The following is a 17,041-nucleotide window of genomic DNA, read 5'->3' on the forward strand; positions in this document are numbered from 1 at the left end:
AAGTACAGTAATCAATTATGAGTGGAACAGTATCAGACTAATATCTCTTGTTCGTTTTTATCAACTTCACCATGTTAGGGAAATCTCTTATGATGTTTTGAAGATAACAAAATAAAAATAAAAATAAAAATAAGGCTACTAACGTGTTTAATGGTTAAGTAATAGACTATGCAGATGATAGAACATGTAAATGATATTGTCAAAGTCTATACTTGGAAGAACCAGAAGACTTAGCGTAACACTTGTTCAAAGTATATTCTAAAGATTTCCAAAACTTCTGTATCAAGATTTGAAGACTGCCAGACTTTAGTGTCAAAATCTGTTCTACATCAGAAATCTCTTTAGTGTCAAAATCTGTTCTACATCAGAAATCTACTCACGCTGACAAATTCCAAACTGAACGTGAATGAAGAACCAGAAGACAGACTTTATGCTGAAGTCGAACTTATTCAGACTGACGTCCAGATTGTAAAATCTATTGCACTCAAACTCAGATTGTACCATTGCACTCAGACTCTACTTCAGACAGAACATAGCAGATTCTGAACAAAGCAAATTCAGAACGAAATAATTTGACATAACGTAACACAAGCCCCAAACATATAATGGCTAATGATCTTGTTTGAATTCTACATCAAGATTGATTTAATTGACTCAATCTAATTGATTGACGATTGAATCTTGAAGACAAAAACTTTCTATATAGAGAAGCTCTAGTTATGGAAAGCAAGATTCTATTTGTATAGGCGATCAGAATCAATTTGGGATTCTACTTCTATCACTCAAAGGCTACCAAATCTTCTAGATATAGATCTGTCCAATAAGTAGATTGGAAGACGATCCTCTAAGATATTGTCCAACGGCTAGTTTGGAAGTAGAGAAGTATTTAAGGAGATCAAGGACCGATGAGCAAGTAAGAAACAGAGCGTAGAATTTATAATTCCAAAATCTGAGCCAACTTCGATCATACACTTATCTCTTGTAAGCTTAAACATTTGTGATCGTGAGAGAAATACCAAAAGAGTGACTTAGTAAGATAATGTAATCTACTACTAAGTATTTGCACTCAAAATTGTAATATCTTCTTGATTGTATAGTGGAATCCAACTAGAAGACTGTTAACGTGGGAGAGTGGACATAGGCTTGATCTAAGCCGAACCACTATAAATCTTGTGTTCTTATTTTCTTCCCTGAATTCTTTTATTTTGTTCACAGTCATATTTGACAACTAAAGTCTGAATTCGCTCAAAGTTTGTTATTCTTCAGACTCAGTTTCAAAAATCTATTGTTATTCAGACTTAGGTTAAAAGTAAAGGTTTTTACTGTATTTTACAGAATTTGTTTTTACACCTATTCACCCCCCCTTTAGATGTTCTTACTAACCCTATCAATTGGTATCAGAGCCAAGTGCTCGGTTTATAAAAGTATTTTTACTTTTGAACTAAAGATCTTCTATGGCTAGTATCTTAGCACTAGGACTTATGGAAGGACAAAGCAACACCAGGCTACCATATTTTAATGGAAATGAATACAACGTGTGGATAAACAAAATGAAAGCATTCTTAAGATCTAGAGATCCCTTGCAATGAGATGTTGTGGAAAAAATAAATCAATCTCACTGTTGCGTCTACATCAAATAAGAATGGCAAAGACAAATAAACCAAACCCCTCGCTCCTATGTCTCGAACAGAGATGTCCAAAAGAGAAGCGCTTGATGCAAAAATCATTTATTCTTTATATTGCGCTTTGTCTCTTGTTGAATATAACAAAATTTCTTCATGTAAGATAGCTAAGGAAGTCTGGGATAGACTCCATGTTACTTATGAAGGGACTGATCGTGTAAATGAGACAAAAATAAACTCCCTACTTGGCAAATATGAATCCTTCAAGATGAAGTCAGGAGAATCGATTGGAGATATGTTCAAATCGTTTTATAGAAATTGTAAACGGTTTGGCATATTAAGGTCATCCAATTTCTTTCCAAATGAAGGTCAACAAACTCTTGCGAGGTCTCTCAAAAGATTGGAACCATATCAAGACCTCAATCTGGGAGACTCATAGGATTATGCTACTCTCCATTGATGAATTGATTGGCACTCTTCAATCCTACGAAGTGGAACAAATCGCTGATGAAGATCCCGAAGGTAAGAAGTCCATTGTTTTAATATCTAATGTTGATTTTGATGATATAGACTTAGAAAATGACATGAACAACGAAAAACTTGCTTTTATGATCAAGAAATTCAAAAAGCTGAGTAGAAAATGAAGGAAATTCGATGGAAGAAGACAATACAAGCAAAATGACCAGAAAAAAAATAATAAAAGAATATGATGAGCAAGGAAATATATGATTGATGGCACATTCAGAATCTGAGTCTAATTCAGACACAGACTCGGAATCGGAGTCTGACTTAGACACAGACTTAAAATCCGATAAGGAAATCGAGGTAAGTCATTCAAAAATTCCTATCAAAGTTTGAAAGTACATAAATGAGTTTTGCTTCAATATCAAATCTTCTCTTAAAAGGATCTCCGAACTTAAAAAGGAAAATTCTTGACTTAAGCAACAGAATCTTTCTTGAAAAGAAAAGTTTGAAATTTTGCAAAAAAAAAAATTCTACAAATAAAAGAAAGTTGAGATTTACTTGTCAAAGAAAATGATTCTTTAAAAGAGGGAAATTTTCAAAAAGTTCAAAAACATTAAAGCATATTCTTTTTTTTTTTTTGGTGACCCAGAAATCCCGAAAGCCGACAGCCGGCGGAAAGAACTCAGGGCTAACGCAAGCTAGCCACCACACTCACGCCGCCGGTTAAGTCACCCTGCGACACACTGAGGATTCGAACCCCTCCCAACCCCTCCCCTTCACGAGGGGGAGAGGGCCCAAAGCCAGCAATGCCACCCAGGTGGGTGGTATTAAAGCATATTCTTTCCATACAAGTACCTTACTATAATAAGTTAGGACTTGGTTTCAATAAAGAAAGTGATTCTTTAATAGATTTTCCTAAAGTTAAGGAGAGACTTAGATAAAGACCTCCTACACTTGCGTACAAAAAGCATTTTCAAAGAATCTTTACAAAACCTGTTGGTCGAAATGCCCTCAAGTGTTCAATTTGTGGAGACTTAGAACACTTTGAGAAAGAAAGTCCTAAAGTCTGAAGACCTATTAAGAAAGATTGGGTAAGAATAAAAACTCTACTAACTCTCATGAACCCAAGAAAATATGGGTACCAAAGAAATGTTAGCAGTTTTTGCAGAAAATAAGGAGAAGAAGAAAGAGAATTTGGTAAGGAATTTTTTTATTCTCAATTTGATTTGGGCAATAATTCTCATTATACTTGATATTTGATATATCCTTGGTTGATTTGGCTTTTATAATGATCATGTTCTATTATTTGTTTTATTGAAGAAAGAATCGAGTGATTTGTTTTTGTGATCCATGAGTTGAGATTTGATCTAATATGTGTGATTATTTTTTTAATATCCCACTTAGAGACAATTGAGTTTATTTGGTTTGTTTTTATGCTCTCAGATTTTATTATATTTTGCATATTAAAAATCTGTTTTACGTGATATTAACTTATTATGCAAAATATTCTTTTTTAAATATTCAATGATTTCATTCTCCCTGATTTTATTGTGCTTTGACTAAGTAAGAAATTTCTTTTTCAAGATATTATTGTGTATAATATTCTTTCCTTAAATAATATGTTATGATGAGTTTAGAAAGAATATTTGATTATGAAGATTTCATATTTTGCTCTAACGTCATGGAATGATCCAAATTTATGGATACCAAAAAGGAAATAAGTTGATTGCAGGAAATTCATTAAGGCAAGAATGATTGCGAATCTACACAGATTTTAGTGCAATCAGAAAAAATATCTTCGACAAAGATTGGTAATGTTTTTTCATTGGTATATTTCAAACATATACCATGGGAAAGAGAATATTTTTATCATTCCGCCTTACAAATTTCTACATGCATCTATCATAATTTAGGATGATTGTTTATTATATTGCAAATATCTTTTGTCATAAATATAAGGTATTGCAAGTTTTTACTTGATTTGGCACGTGATAGTAATATCAACTTTCTTTTTGCAAAATGCATCAATAATATATCTAAGATTTATGCTCAATAAAATTCCTTTGACCTTGAAAGATATTATTGCATATTCATGAATATTATTGCTATATTCTTAGAAGATATCTTATATCTAGCAAGTTTTGATCCGTAAATCAAAGGAAGATATTACGTGATATTTTTCTGCAAAGATTGTTATCTATTATACAAGAATTTACAGGTTGAAAAATAATCTTCCATATGGATTTAGGAAAGCTCAATCAGAAAATTTTGGAGATTCTATACCATTTATGGAGGCTCAAAGATTCTCTTCCTTGTGCAAGGTTTTTGCAAATTGTTGAGGAAATCCCTAATATATCGTACGAAAGGTTGAGTAGTTCTGAATTTTGATAATTGATAATTTTATTTATGCTATCCAATTTATTTATTTGAAGAAAGGGCATTATATATTTTGTGGATATTATTACAGCTAATTTGTGCAACAAGTTCGTTAAGTTTATACAAGTTGAATTTGAGAAGAGCTTGATTGAAGAAAATAAATTTTTACCTCAAATTTTAAAATACAAATGATCGTTGTGGATATTGTTGCTACAAAGGAAATAATGGAAAAATATTCTGCTCAATGTGCACAAGCCACAATTAGTACTATTTGCAAATATTGTCATAATGACAGGGGTAAAAAGTGAATCCAAAAGAAAAAGAAAAGAATCGTGCTCACCTCAAAAATGCAACAATTTGAGGGGGAGCATTGATCAATTATTGAAAAATCTTTTTGAATCGATCGTGATCTTGATTATTATGAAAAGAATGAAAAGGTAAATGTGTCAGAATTTGTGAAGTTCTAAAAAATCCGGTTAGTGCATCTTTTATTACCTTTTGTCATTATTAAATCCCTAATTGATATTATAATTTTATTATGACAAAATGAGTAAAGTGAGTTTTATAATGCATCCGTGATTTTTATTTGCTGATGTATATGATCGAAGTGAGTATATTGCATATCTTTAATATTTGACTTACTTTGTAAATGCTGATTTTTTTAATTGTGCAAGATATTTGTTATCATTTTATATTCTCTACGTGATACATTTTTCATTATTATTACTTTTTGATTATGACAAAAAAGGGGAGAGAATATAAATATGCATATGTGTTGATTAGTTAATATTATTTATTGCATATTATTGAGCTGCAATTATTTTTACATATATAATTATATGCTCAATCTATTTGCTATCTTGTATTACATTATTATTTAAGATTGCATTGATTTATTATCTTTAAAAGTGTGATTACACATCGGCATATTCAGAGATTGTTTTGTCATCATCAAAAAGGGGAAGATTATTAGAAAAATCCCTTATGATGTTTTAAAGATGACAAAATAAATCAAAGACTACTAACGTGTTTAATGGTTGAGTAATAGACTATGCAGATGATAGAACATGTAAATGATATTGTCAAAATATATACTTGGAAGAACCAGAAGACTGAACATAACACTTGTTCAAAGTATGTTCTAAAGATTTCCAGACTTCCTTGTTGAAGCTTGAAGACTGCCAGACTTTAGTGTCAAAGTTTGTTCTACATCAAAAGTCTGCTCACTCTGACAAATTCCAAACTAAACGTGAATGAAGAACCATAAGACAGATTTTATGCTAAAGCCAAACTTATTCAGACTGACGTCCAGATTGTAAAGTCTATTACACTCAGACTCAGATTATAAAGTCTATTACACTCAGACTCTACTTCAGATAGAACGTAGCAGATTCAGAACGAAGCAAATTTAGAATGAAATAATTTGATAAAACGTAACACAAGCCCCAAACATATAACGGCTAGTGATCGAATTTGGATTCTACATCAAGATTGATTTGATTGACTCAATCTATTGGATTGACAATTGGATCTTGAAGACAAGAACTTTCTATACGGAGAAACTCTACTTATGGAAATCAAGATTCTGTTTGTATGGGCGATCAAAATCAATTTGGGATTTTACTTCTATCACTCAATGGCTACCAAATCTTCTAGATACAAATTTGTCCAATGAGTATATTGGAAAACGATCCTCTAAGATATTGTCCAATGGCTAGTTTGGAAGTGGAGGAGTATTTAAAGAGATTAAGGACCGATGAGCAAGTAAGAGACGAAGCATAGAATTTATAATTCTAAAGTCTAAGCCAACTTCGGTCATACACTTGTCTCTTGTGAGCTTAAACATTTGTGATCGTGAGACAAATACTAAAAGAGTGACTTAGTGATGTTTGTGATCGTGAGACAAATACCAAAAGAGTGACTTAGTGAGATAGTGTGATCCATTACTAAGTATTTGCACTCAAAGTTGTAATCTCTTATTGATTGCATAGTGGAATCCAGCTAGAATGCTGTTAGCGTGGGAGTGGACGTAAGCTTGATCTAAGCCGAACCACTATAAACCTTGTATTCTTATTTCTTCTCCGAATTCCTTTATTTTGTTCATAATCATATTTAACAACTAAAATCTGAACTCATTCAAAGTCTGTTATTCTTCGGACTCAGTTTCAAAAGTCTGTTATTATTCAGACCCATGTTAAAAGTAAAGGTTTTCACTGTATTTTACAGAATCTGTTTTTACACCTATTCACCCCCTTCTAAGTGTTCTTACTAGCCCTATCACATCAAATTGTTCACATGATTTTTATGTAAATACAAAATACACCCGTCATCTTATGCGCCCATTTAAAATAGTAGACTAAAATTTACTCCTAGTTTTTTTTTTTTTTTTGTTAAACACTCCTCATTTAATTAACCTTGCTATTTTTGGACAAAATTTTTTTGCCTAAATTACAAAGTTTGAATCTTGCATCAACTATTGTCACGACCATCGCGATTAATTGAACGAAATGATTCAAGTAAGAGATAAATTGTAGAATTTAAACCTAAACACATAAGATCTACATAGTTCGGCAATCTACGTACTCTATGAAAAGATCAACAGGATGGTTCTACTACAATTGGCAAACAGAATATTACAATTGCTTAATCACACTCACTCACGAATGTTTTCCAACCCTAGACAAAACCTGAGTCCACAAGGATCAACTGTAAGAGAGGAGTTTTCTCACTCTCTTCATGAAAGCTATTTAGATTTATGATGAGTTGTTTATTAAACATAGATGCAAATAGGGGGCTCGATGTCTGACCAAGATAGGCCCGGATACTCGAACATTATGTTGGAAAACTGTTCAGGCTCTAGAGGTCCGCCGGGTGTCCGGCAACCCAGCCACTTCTTTGCCCGATGCTGTCCGAGTCACGTGGTTTGTCCAGGCGGGGCTATCTTCTCACATCCTCCAATCATCGACCTCCGTTTCTAAGCCCCCACAAACAATAGTGGAGTCCATTCCAGTTTAAACGAGATTAATTTCGAGCCACAATAGATAAATCTCTACCTTGATGAGAAGTCCAAATTTATCCTCATCGATTATCATCTCTCTTAAGCACCCCTTGATCTCTCACTCGCTGCATATGCAAACCAAGTCCAAGGACAGAAAGTTCAAAAACTAGTAGTCTTAAAAAATTCACCATGTTCGTTTATGTGTTTATGTATTATGATATCCTTAAACTAGTAAGTCATCGATTTTATCCCAAGAACATTGTCGCTTCTAAACTTTTCAATGGCTTTAAATTAATGAGGTCCCTAGATTATTATATATTTGATCACTTATAATTCAAAACTGCCATGCTTAAATAATGTATAATTTAGTTTTGAAGCAGATTTTTCGCTGTAAATACCTCAAAACAATGTATTTTGAATGATTGAATTCGACCTTCTTTTTTTCTCCAGATGCACTTATTAACAGCGTAGGAGAGATTTGATTCTAATTTCTGTTTAAATCTAATAATGATTGTCTTGCGAACTCAATTGGTTCGACAGACCCAAAAAAAAAAAAAAAAAAAAAAAAAAACCAATGGGACTTGGTGGGAAATGAACGGACCTCTGATGACCCAGCTTCGCATATCCCATATAGAAAATCTATTTTTTTTATGGCAAAAAATTGTCTAAACACGCTTTTTCATCGGGCGACCCACTAATGAAGGGGGAAAAAGTGGCTTTAGAAATGGTGACAGGGCATCTTACAGGCACTAACGTGGTGCTTGACAGCTTGTTCAGCTTTTTATTTCAATTCCTGTGGGCCCCATCGTTGCGTGTAGAAGAGTGCCTCTCATTATTTGATGATCCACTAAAAATCGATGCTTTTCAAGGAATTAGGCTCAAGTTCTAACACAATCAAAGACTTTCCGCATTATCTCAGATAGGTTTCAAGAAAACACTGCGAAAAGCAGGGCAAAAGAAACCGTGAGACTTTTACTTTAATCTGAAGAGTGAAAATATATAGGCAGATGACAGGCATTGAAGATTCGAACTAGGATTTTTTGTGCTAACACCATGAAATTTTATAAGATCATTATTAATTATTTTAAAATATTAAATTATTGAATAAAAATAAAATTCATTATTTAAATATTTTAATAGAAGGAATTCCACACGTCCCCACGAAAGTGCAGGCACGCGATTTCATTTACTTTTGGAAATTTCTCAGATCTAAAAAATAGAGAAGGAATTGAACCCAAAGAAATATCTTTATACCCAGAATACAAATTGCAATAAAGACACGGCAAGGGTGCCTCTCATGCTTTGTGAAGGGCAAGTGGTCGACAAGAGGATCCAGTCATTTTCCTTTGGCTTAACCTGTAACCAAGGCCAGGAGATTTTTTTTTTTTTTTTTTTTTTTTTTGAACAGACAAACAAAATTGCATTATTAGGTAACGTTTTTAGCAAATACATCACTAGCATCAACACGCAACAAATCCAAAAGAGCAGATGGGGGTTATTTATCCAGTTCCTAGGGAGACAACCCATTTGTTGAGCTTTTGCTAACCAATCGGCCACCTTGTTCGTATTTCTAGTACAATGGGCTAAAGTAAATCTTGCAAATTCTTCTATTTGCACTTGGCCCGGTCCACTAGAGATTGCACCTCCCAACTTAGGGTATCTGAAGTGAGAACCCTATTCACCAGCGTACAACAATCAAGTGTATGTGTATCTCTCTTTCTAATCTATTCGGGGCAAGCTTTGAGGAGATAAAATCTAGGGTTTCAACTAATGCTTTTGCCTCTGCTTGCTCAGCCGATTTCACCTCTATAGATTTAGTAAACCCCATCAATAATTCTACCAAGGGCGTCAGTTGCAGATGCAAGCCACAGCTCCATTCGAGGGGGGGGGGTCGCTGCTGGGTGCCAGGAGAGTTTGAATGAGAAAGAGGGAAGGGGGAAGTTCTGGGGCAGCTCGCGCATTTGGCCGGATCATGAAAGATACATTCGAAGACTTCCCCAAGTCATTTCAGGTACGTTTTGAGAAAACACTGCGAAAAACGATGGCTCTCCTTGGTTCTCTGGAAAAGGAGGTGCGTTAAAATTACAAATGAAGAATAGTTGGTCGAGGTAGGTGATTTCGTGGAAGCATGCAAGATCTTTCTTTGCATCTTATGTTGCTCACGGTGAGCCTGAATCAGTCAATAGTTGTTTTGGGATAAATAAATAAAAATCAGTCTACCGTTCCTCTTATAAGTTGCAATTTCGAACAAGCACAATAGTTTGATATCGCTTCTGCAACCAAAGATCACAGGAATGGAATGTCCCAAAGGAAAGTCTCTCCCCCTCGGTGGTGAATCTTCATCATCATCAAGGAGGGACTACGAGGTGTTCTTGAGCTTCAGAGGGCCCGACACTCGGTTAACCATCACGGACTCTCTCTACGCGGCCATGATCCGAGCCGGGATTTGTGTCTTCAAAGATGATGAAGAGCTCCGTGTTGGGGAAGAGATCGGAGGCGAGCTTTTGAGAGCAATCTCCAATTCGAAAATCTACATACCGATCTTCTCTAAAGACTATGCTTCCAGTAAATGGTGTCTCCGTGAGGTCGCATACATGGTGGAGTGTAGGAAGAGAGACGAGAAAGTGATCTTGCCCATCTTCTATGGGGTGGATGCATCCGATCTTAAGCTCAGAACTGGATCGTATGGTAAGGCCCTGCGAAAGCATAAGAGACAGTCTGGTGAAGATACAACAAAGCAGTGGGAGGAGGCCCTTAGAGAAGTCGCTAGAATTAAGGGATGGAACTTAAAAGATTACGGGTAATTAACGACAACTTCTGTACTTTCATTTCTAAATTTAGATCATTGTTTCTTAATCACGAAAACTCAATATATAGATCAACACCCTCCCCTCCCTGCCTCCAACAAATATTCTCAAGTCAAATGGAAGTTGAAATGGTTGTGCAAATTACCATGTTCGTTTTATAAAGTCCATCTCATCAGGCATATAATATTTCAGAAATCGTAACCAATCCATTGACTGCACTTTTGCATGCAGTTTTTATCTCATCTTATGCCATTCTTCCTTGTAGTAATTCCTATAGCAATTCAATTTTAGAGAAATCATTTATGGATGAACCTTACCCATGAATAGTTCAAAAAGGGGTGTCCCATTCGATGTGGGACTATGGTGTCACAAACTCTGCACTTAAAAGTATTGACGTCCTCCACAGTTTTGGCCCCACTCAAGAATGCTCTCCCTACTTCATGTGCGATTTGGTCCATTTTCACCCTTTGTCATACTAGATGCGTGGCACGAACCAAAACAATTGGTTTGGTTTGCCCGCTTGGCTATGGAGCTAGTTTTGATAGCCACATCGCACATCAGAACTTCGCTGATTTGACCATCTAAAACTCTTCAAAACCGCCCCCCACATCAAATTCCAACCATTGTTATCTGTAACTAAGATCAATCTTCTCGACTTGGGGAGGACTGAATATGAAATAAACTGACAATCCATGCTTGGTTTCAACAATCAAAGTGTCTGGTTTTACATATTTATGCTTCTGCGCGTGTTGGTGGTTTCTCAAACTAAAGTGGTTGCATTATGTGTATGGCAGCCAAGATAAACTTATAGCCCTTGTTCTGGAAGAAGTTTCTGATAAGCTAATGCCTACGCAGAGAAACTGGTGTGATGGCTTGGTGGGAATTCACGATCAGATGGAAGCCATTATGAAGTTGTTAGGCCTAGGCACTTCTGATGTACGATTTGTGGTGATTCACGGTATGGGCGGTATCGGAAAAACAACTCTTGCTAAGGCTATCTTCAAACGTATCTCTTCCCAATTCCAAAGTTGCAGCTTTCTTTCAGATATCCGTGAAAACGATATTTTAAGTCTGCAAAAGAAATTATCAAGTGACATTCTCGGTATTCGACATTTTAAAGTTATTGATGCTGATGAGGGGAGGGACGTGATCAAACAAAAACTCATGATAAGAAAGTCGTCATTGTTCTTGATGACATGAGCAAGAGAGACCAACTCATGAAGCTAGCTGGTGAGTCAAGTTGGTTTGGTTCGGGAAGCAGAATTATTATCACAACTAGAAACACCGAATTTTTGGCTCCCGAAACTGACACCCTAGATGACAATATCGTCCCTATGCATCACCGAGATTTCTCTTTCTATGAAATGAAGGAATTGCAGTTTCACCATGCTCTTCAACTATTCAGCAAGCACTCCTTTGAAAGTGACTCACCTCCACATGACTACATCAAAATTTCACGTGAAATTGTTGAAACCACTGGAGGACTACCATTGGCTCTCGAGGTTTTAGGTTCTTTACTCTATTCAAAAGGCAAGAAAACATGGAAAGACACATTGAAGAAATTGAAGGAAGTGCCCAATCAAGATGTCCAGAAAAAGTTGTTGATAAGTTATGAAAATTTAGAATACGAGCAACAACAAATTTTTCTTGATATCGCATGTCATTGCATTGGTGAAGAAAGAATCTCCGCATATTACATGTGGAAAGCTTGTGATTTTTTCCCAAATACCGGAGTCCGTGTTCTTATTCATTTGTCTTTGATAAAACTCAAGCATGATAGATTGTGGATGCACGACCAACTCAGAGATCTTGGAAGAGAGATTGTCAGGCGAGAATGCTTTATAGTTCCTGGAAAGCGCAGTAGATTGTGGCATCCGACGGTTGCCTTAGAAGTGGTTCAGAATAACCTGGTATGTCTTAGTAAAGAAGTAAATTGCTTATGGAAAAATTGAACATGCAATTGTGTGTATTTAGAGTTCATTTTCACCCAAAATGTTTGCTCATTTTTATACACAGGACATTGATGATTTTGCATAATTTGAGAGAAATGAACAGCATTCCAAAAGAACTAATTTTTACATTACAACTCCCATGTAAGTGGGAGAGATAATGATTCATGGAATTTGCCCCTTTTTGTATAAGATAATATCTATGTGCCCCATTTTTTTGCCAATTCACTCATGTTTACTATTAGTTGAATGTAGATATATTCTCCCTATTTTGATATTTAGTACGTACTCTGAATGGTTTGATCATGTTGCTAACTTGTTACTCTGAAAATATCAGGGAACAGAAAACATTGTAGCACTCAAACTCACAAGACTTGCCGACGGGCATAATTTTACGAGTGGTGAATTTTCAAGGCTGCCTAGTTTAAGATTCCTTGAATTGGATGGGGGAAACTTTGTAGGAGACTTCAAAAATCTTCTCTCTAAGCTGACATGGCTCTCTTGGCGTCATTGCCCTTCAAAACTACATGCCACTGGTTTATGTCTAAGGAACTTGGCTGTTCTCAAGCTTTTAGAGAGCAATATTACTGAAGACTGGAATGGATGGGGAGCATGCATGGTACAATTTCATATAATGCATTCTTTTTCCTTTATGTGTGTTCGCATTTGTTACATTGAGTTGACCTTTGCCTATGCCATTATTTTCCTCAATAATTGGTTGTTTTATAGGTAAATGACAAGCTGAAAGTCATATATTTGGCAAGCTGCAATTATTTAAAGAGGACACCCGACTTCTCCAAGTGCATGAATTTGAAAAACCTGGTTCTCAAAGATTGTGCAAGATTGGAAGAAATTGATAGCTTTATTAATCAACTAGGCCGCCTGAAGTATTTGGAAATCAAAGGGAAGGATCATTTGCCGCAGAGAAATATTTTACTAACCGTTCCTCTATTACTAGACTCAATTGGTGGTCTAAAATCCTTGTCAATGCTAAAGGTGGAATATCACGATGGGGTTAGAAAACTTCCGCACTCAATAGGAGAATTATTGGGTTTGAAGCATCTATCTTTACATAGTTGTTGCAACCTTAGAGAGCTTCCGGATTCTATTGGAAAGTTGAGATCGCTCCTCCATTTGGATTTAAAACACACTGGTGTAAGTGCATTACCAGATTCCATCGGAAGACTAGAATCGCTACTCAGATTGATTCTATCTCATACACAAATTGCAGAATTACCCCGTTCTATTGGCAACCTTAAACGGTTAGAGCTCATGCATTTGTCTTATACTAAGATAAGAGAGTTACCGAAGGGCATATGGACTCTAGAGAATCTTGAGGAGCTACTTGTCAATGTGTGTAACAATTTCGAGGGTGAAATTCCAAGTGAAATTGCAAGACTATCTCAATTGAAGATTCTGGACTTGTCCTGGACAAAGGTTAGTAGACTGCCAATGACAATCAATCGGCTCTTTAACCTCGGAGTACTTGAAATAAGGTCTTGTACGAGGCTTCAATCACTACCAGATCTCCCCACAAGTTTAACAGACCTACATTTAGCATCTTCGTCATTGCAGGTAGTACCTGACCTCTCGAACCTGTCTAATTTATATTATTTGACAATAAGTGATTGCGATTATAACCATGAGTTGTCCATAATTGAACGAGGACAAATTCTACATCCAAACCTAGAGTGGCTCGGAAGGCTTCATAATTTGCGTGCCTTAGATGTGGTTTTTTGGGATTCCAACATGCACCCGACTGACTTGCGCTCCCTTTCCCAACTCAAACGTCTTGAAATAACTTGTGCCGACCTACGGTCTCTGATTGGGCTTCCGTCCAGTTTAGTAGACTTGAGCTTAAGGGATGTGAAGACCCCAATAGAATGGTCAATGTTCTCCAACTTGTGCAACCTGTGTGAAATACAGCTCTTGGGCTGTCAGTTAAGAGAGATCGAGTTAGACAACGTGCTCGAACAGCTAAAGAAACTCCAGCGAGTGGTAGTGCACAAGTCTGAGGCGCTTGTGAGGCTATCCAATGTATCGAGTTTAAAGGAGCACCAAGATCTGTGGGTGGTGTACTGCCCGCTACTAATTGAGATCGAATCGAAACCGTCTTTAACTGGAGATTGCAGTTCCACGGAAAGGCCCATCCCTGATACTCTGAAACTAGAGAAGCTAGGGCAGTTGACAGTCGAATATTGTGCATCACTGCAAAAGATACCAAATGCATGTTGTACGGATGTTGTGGGATGCCCCAGGCTAGTTGGTTTTGATGACTTTGGGCGTCGTTTATGATATTGAAGGGATGAGCCCAGTAGAGCTTTCGGACCTCCTCGACTAATTATGGGCCTCTCCTGACAGAGACAATTTCGAGCTCTTTCAGAGAGTGAGCAGAAAAGGGGACTTTTGGCGCAATTTGGTTCGGAGGCCATGACGAGCTAGATTGATACCATTTTGAGGCACTCGGTAAGAATTTGAGACCTTGATACATCTAATAAAATCAAAGAGATTTGCTTTGTTAAGTTGTAATTTCGGATCGGTTCGAGTTTTAGGGTTGCTAGGTTGATTATTGAGATTGTTGAGCCTTGAAATGATGTTGTTTTGAAATGTTAGGTTGGTCTTGGAATCATGAGATTTTATGGATTGCCGTTTGAGAGACATTGATTCTTCGAAGTTCCGAAAAATTTGACTGCAACCAGGGGTTTTGTGAATTTCATCTTTCACCAAATTTTGGTTCGAAGGAGTTTTGGTTCTTTCAATACTTTGAATGAGCTCTCTTTGGACTGTGAACTCACTTAAAATGGAGTTCAATAGAGATGTATGACATGCCAAAATCCGCAGCATAAGAAGAGATTACTGCTTAATTTTCTATAGCAAGTTTGATGCTTGTGTGGCCTTTCTGTCGACTCATACTGTGCGTTTGACTACAAAAATTAGTGTCGCTTGGTAGAATCTTAGTTGAGGTTAGTGATATGTAAGTTTGACATTTGGTTAATGCTCTCTTTGATAGGATTTTTAAGCTTCTTGAGCAGTAAAGCTTTTGATTTGGCTTTTGGTTAGTGAGGAGTGGTGCTTGTCTCTTCTTAAATTTGTAAGTTCGCGGCTTGAAAATCACAAGAATTAGATGTGCTATATAAGTTATGAATGAGACATTGCACATTATGATATTTATTTATTTTTAAAAATGGTGTTTAGAACATCTTTGATGTATAAAGTTGGATCTTGCATTTACTACCTTGTTTGGTTATTTGAAATAGCATAGTAAAATATCTCCTGAAATAGTTGGAGAGTTCATTATTTATGAAATGGTTTGAGAAATTTTTCATTAATGTATTCTTCTTGTGGATGGAATTGCGAAGGGTTGTATTGGTTTGTGACTCTAGTTTATTAAAATGAGTTTTGAAATGAGTTTGTTGTTGACGGGATTATGTTGATGGTTTTATCCTCTTGTCGCTATGATCTGAAATCATTGAAGGGTTGTGAGTAAGCATACATGTTCTCAGGACGTCTTGAATGGCCAAAGCCACCGGCTGACATTAGTGGAGACCTATGCCTAGAGAGGATATCTTGGTAAGCCTTGTCATGGGGCATTAAAAATGGCTATAGTTTGATATGAGGTACTAGAGTAATCAATGGACTAGACCATTGATGTTTGCTTTAATATTGTTGACCGAAATGAGTGTTTCTGATATGTATAAAAAGTTTGTTGAAGTGATGTAACTCATATTTAGACTTTTACATATATTATTTATTGGTTTGGTTGTGTTTCTGTTACTGTTTATAATGTGCATGGTTGATGCTCGATTTATTGAGAAGAGATATGCACTATTTATCAAGAGGTGGTTTGCTTAAACCATTCATCTCAAATCTTTTTCAGCTGCCAACAAATAGGAGGAAAGCGACACCAGTGGAGGAATCTTAGGAATTTGGATTTCTAGTATAACTTAGATAATTATACGCATAATTTGTAATTGTACTTTTTGAGTTTAGTTTGTTATTCATTGGTCATGTATGGATTATATATTATTTATATCGGTGGATTTTAGAACTCTAGTCATGCAACCAGCTTATTATTCTTATGAGATATTAATGGATATATATTTTAACAGGTCAATGTTGGTAATGCATATGAGACTGCTTCCTTTGGATAGGATGACGATCAGGCCATTTTCCCTATGTTTGTAGAGCTGGGTGTGACGGTTTTATCAATTTGTCCTTTTAAGCTTTGTTCAGAAACATCAAACTATGTGAGTAGTCATTCTTCAGACTATGATACCGCGTACAGTGCAAGTTAAGAGGTTATGTGAAAGGATGATATTGCTTTCTCTCGGTGTTATTTGCTACAGCTCTTGTTCTTACTTTATATGCTCTAATTTTATATTCGATTTTCTGTTACTGTATTTTGAACACCCAAAACTAATAAGTGAAAACTTGAAATCCAATTCATCAAACCAGTTTTATTTTTTTGTTCTTAAGGTTTTGGGAATATATATGATATGGAGGGTAACTTGAAATGTCCATACCTTTGGGAATTCAAATTGGGGCATAACCTTCACGGTAGAAAGCAAAAATATTCAATTCTTACATATGATTCACATAGCTATCGAAGTAGATTTGCTAAAGAAAAAAAAGGAGGAAATGAAAATGAACTTCATAGTGATTTTTCTTTCTCACAGGAAAACTTCACCACCTTAAGAAATATGGTATGTAATTTCAGCCAATTAATTTCAGGAAGTAACCCGCAATACAATCGGATGCATATATGCTCACTTTAGTATAACCATTGTGTTTCAGCAGATTGAGATTGGTGGAACTTATGTAATG

General features: G+C 35.9%; 1 protein-coding gene across 10 annotated transcripts; it reads left to right on the forward strand.

The window, feature by feature from the left end:
- The first annotated feature begins 8,979 nt into the window (after positions 1-8,979).
- LOC104447424 (TMV resistance protein N-like) lies at positions 8,980-16,263 on the forward strand. Of its 10 annotated transcripts, none has more exons than XR_005549765.1 (6): positions 8,985-9,472; positions 9,747-10,261; positions 11,063-12,178; positions 12,555-12,836; positions 12,947-14,683; positions 16,095-16,263. XR_005549765.1 is itself a non-coding variant. In XM_039310029.1 (5 exons), the coding sequence occupies exons 2-5, from the start codon at positions 11,465-11,467 to the stop codon at positions 13,905-13,907; spliced, it is 1,875 nt and encodes a 624-aa protein (XP_039165963.1). In that variant the 5' UTR covers positions 8,981-10,261; positions 11,063-11,464; the 3' UTR covers positions 13,908-14,004. The 10 variants fall into 10 exon arrangements, 4 of the variants coding, with proteins under 4 accessions (XP_039165964.1, XP_039165963.1, XP_039165966.1 ...); XR_005549766.1 differs by adding an exon at positions 15,228-15,308 and having other exon boundaries at positions 8,985-10,261; positions 16,095-16,230; XM_039310029.1 differs by lacking the exon at positions 16,095-16,263 and having other exon boundaries at positions 8,981-10,261; positions 12,947-13,792; positions 13,875-14,004.
- The last annotated feature ends 778 nt before the right edge of the window (positions 16,264-17,041 follow it).

The sequence above is a fragment of the Eucalyptus grandis genome, chromosome 3 (assembly GCF_016545825.1).
Source record: "Eucalyptus grandis isolate ANBG69807.140 chromosome 3, ASM1654582v1, whole genome shotgun sequence".
Classification (NCBI taxonomy): Eukaryota; Viridiplantae; Streptophyta; class Magnoliopsida; order Myrtales; family Myrtaceae; genus Eucalyptus; species Eucalyptus grandis.

Bases quoted from the DNA above. Each gene is read 5' to 3' on its own strand.
- LOC104447424 (XM_039310029.1), top strand. From the start codon at position 11,465: ATGAGCAAGAGAGACCAACTCATGAAGCTAGCTGGTGAGTCAAGTTGG. The intron at 12,179-12,554 runs GTATGTCTTAGT...TGAAAATATCAG, and splicing joins AAGTGGTTCAGAATAACCTG to GGAACAGAAAACATTGTAGC. The intron at 12,837-12,946 runs GTACAATTTCAT...GTTGTTTTATAG, and splicing joins ATGGATGGGGAGCATGCATG to GTAAATGACAAGCTGAAAGT.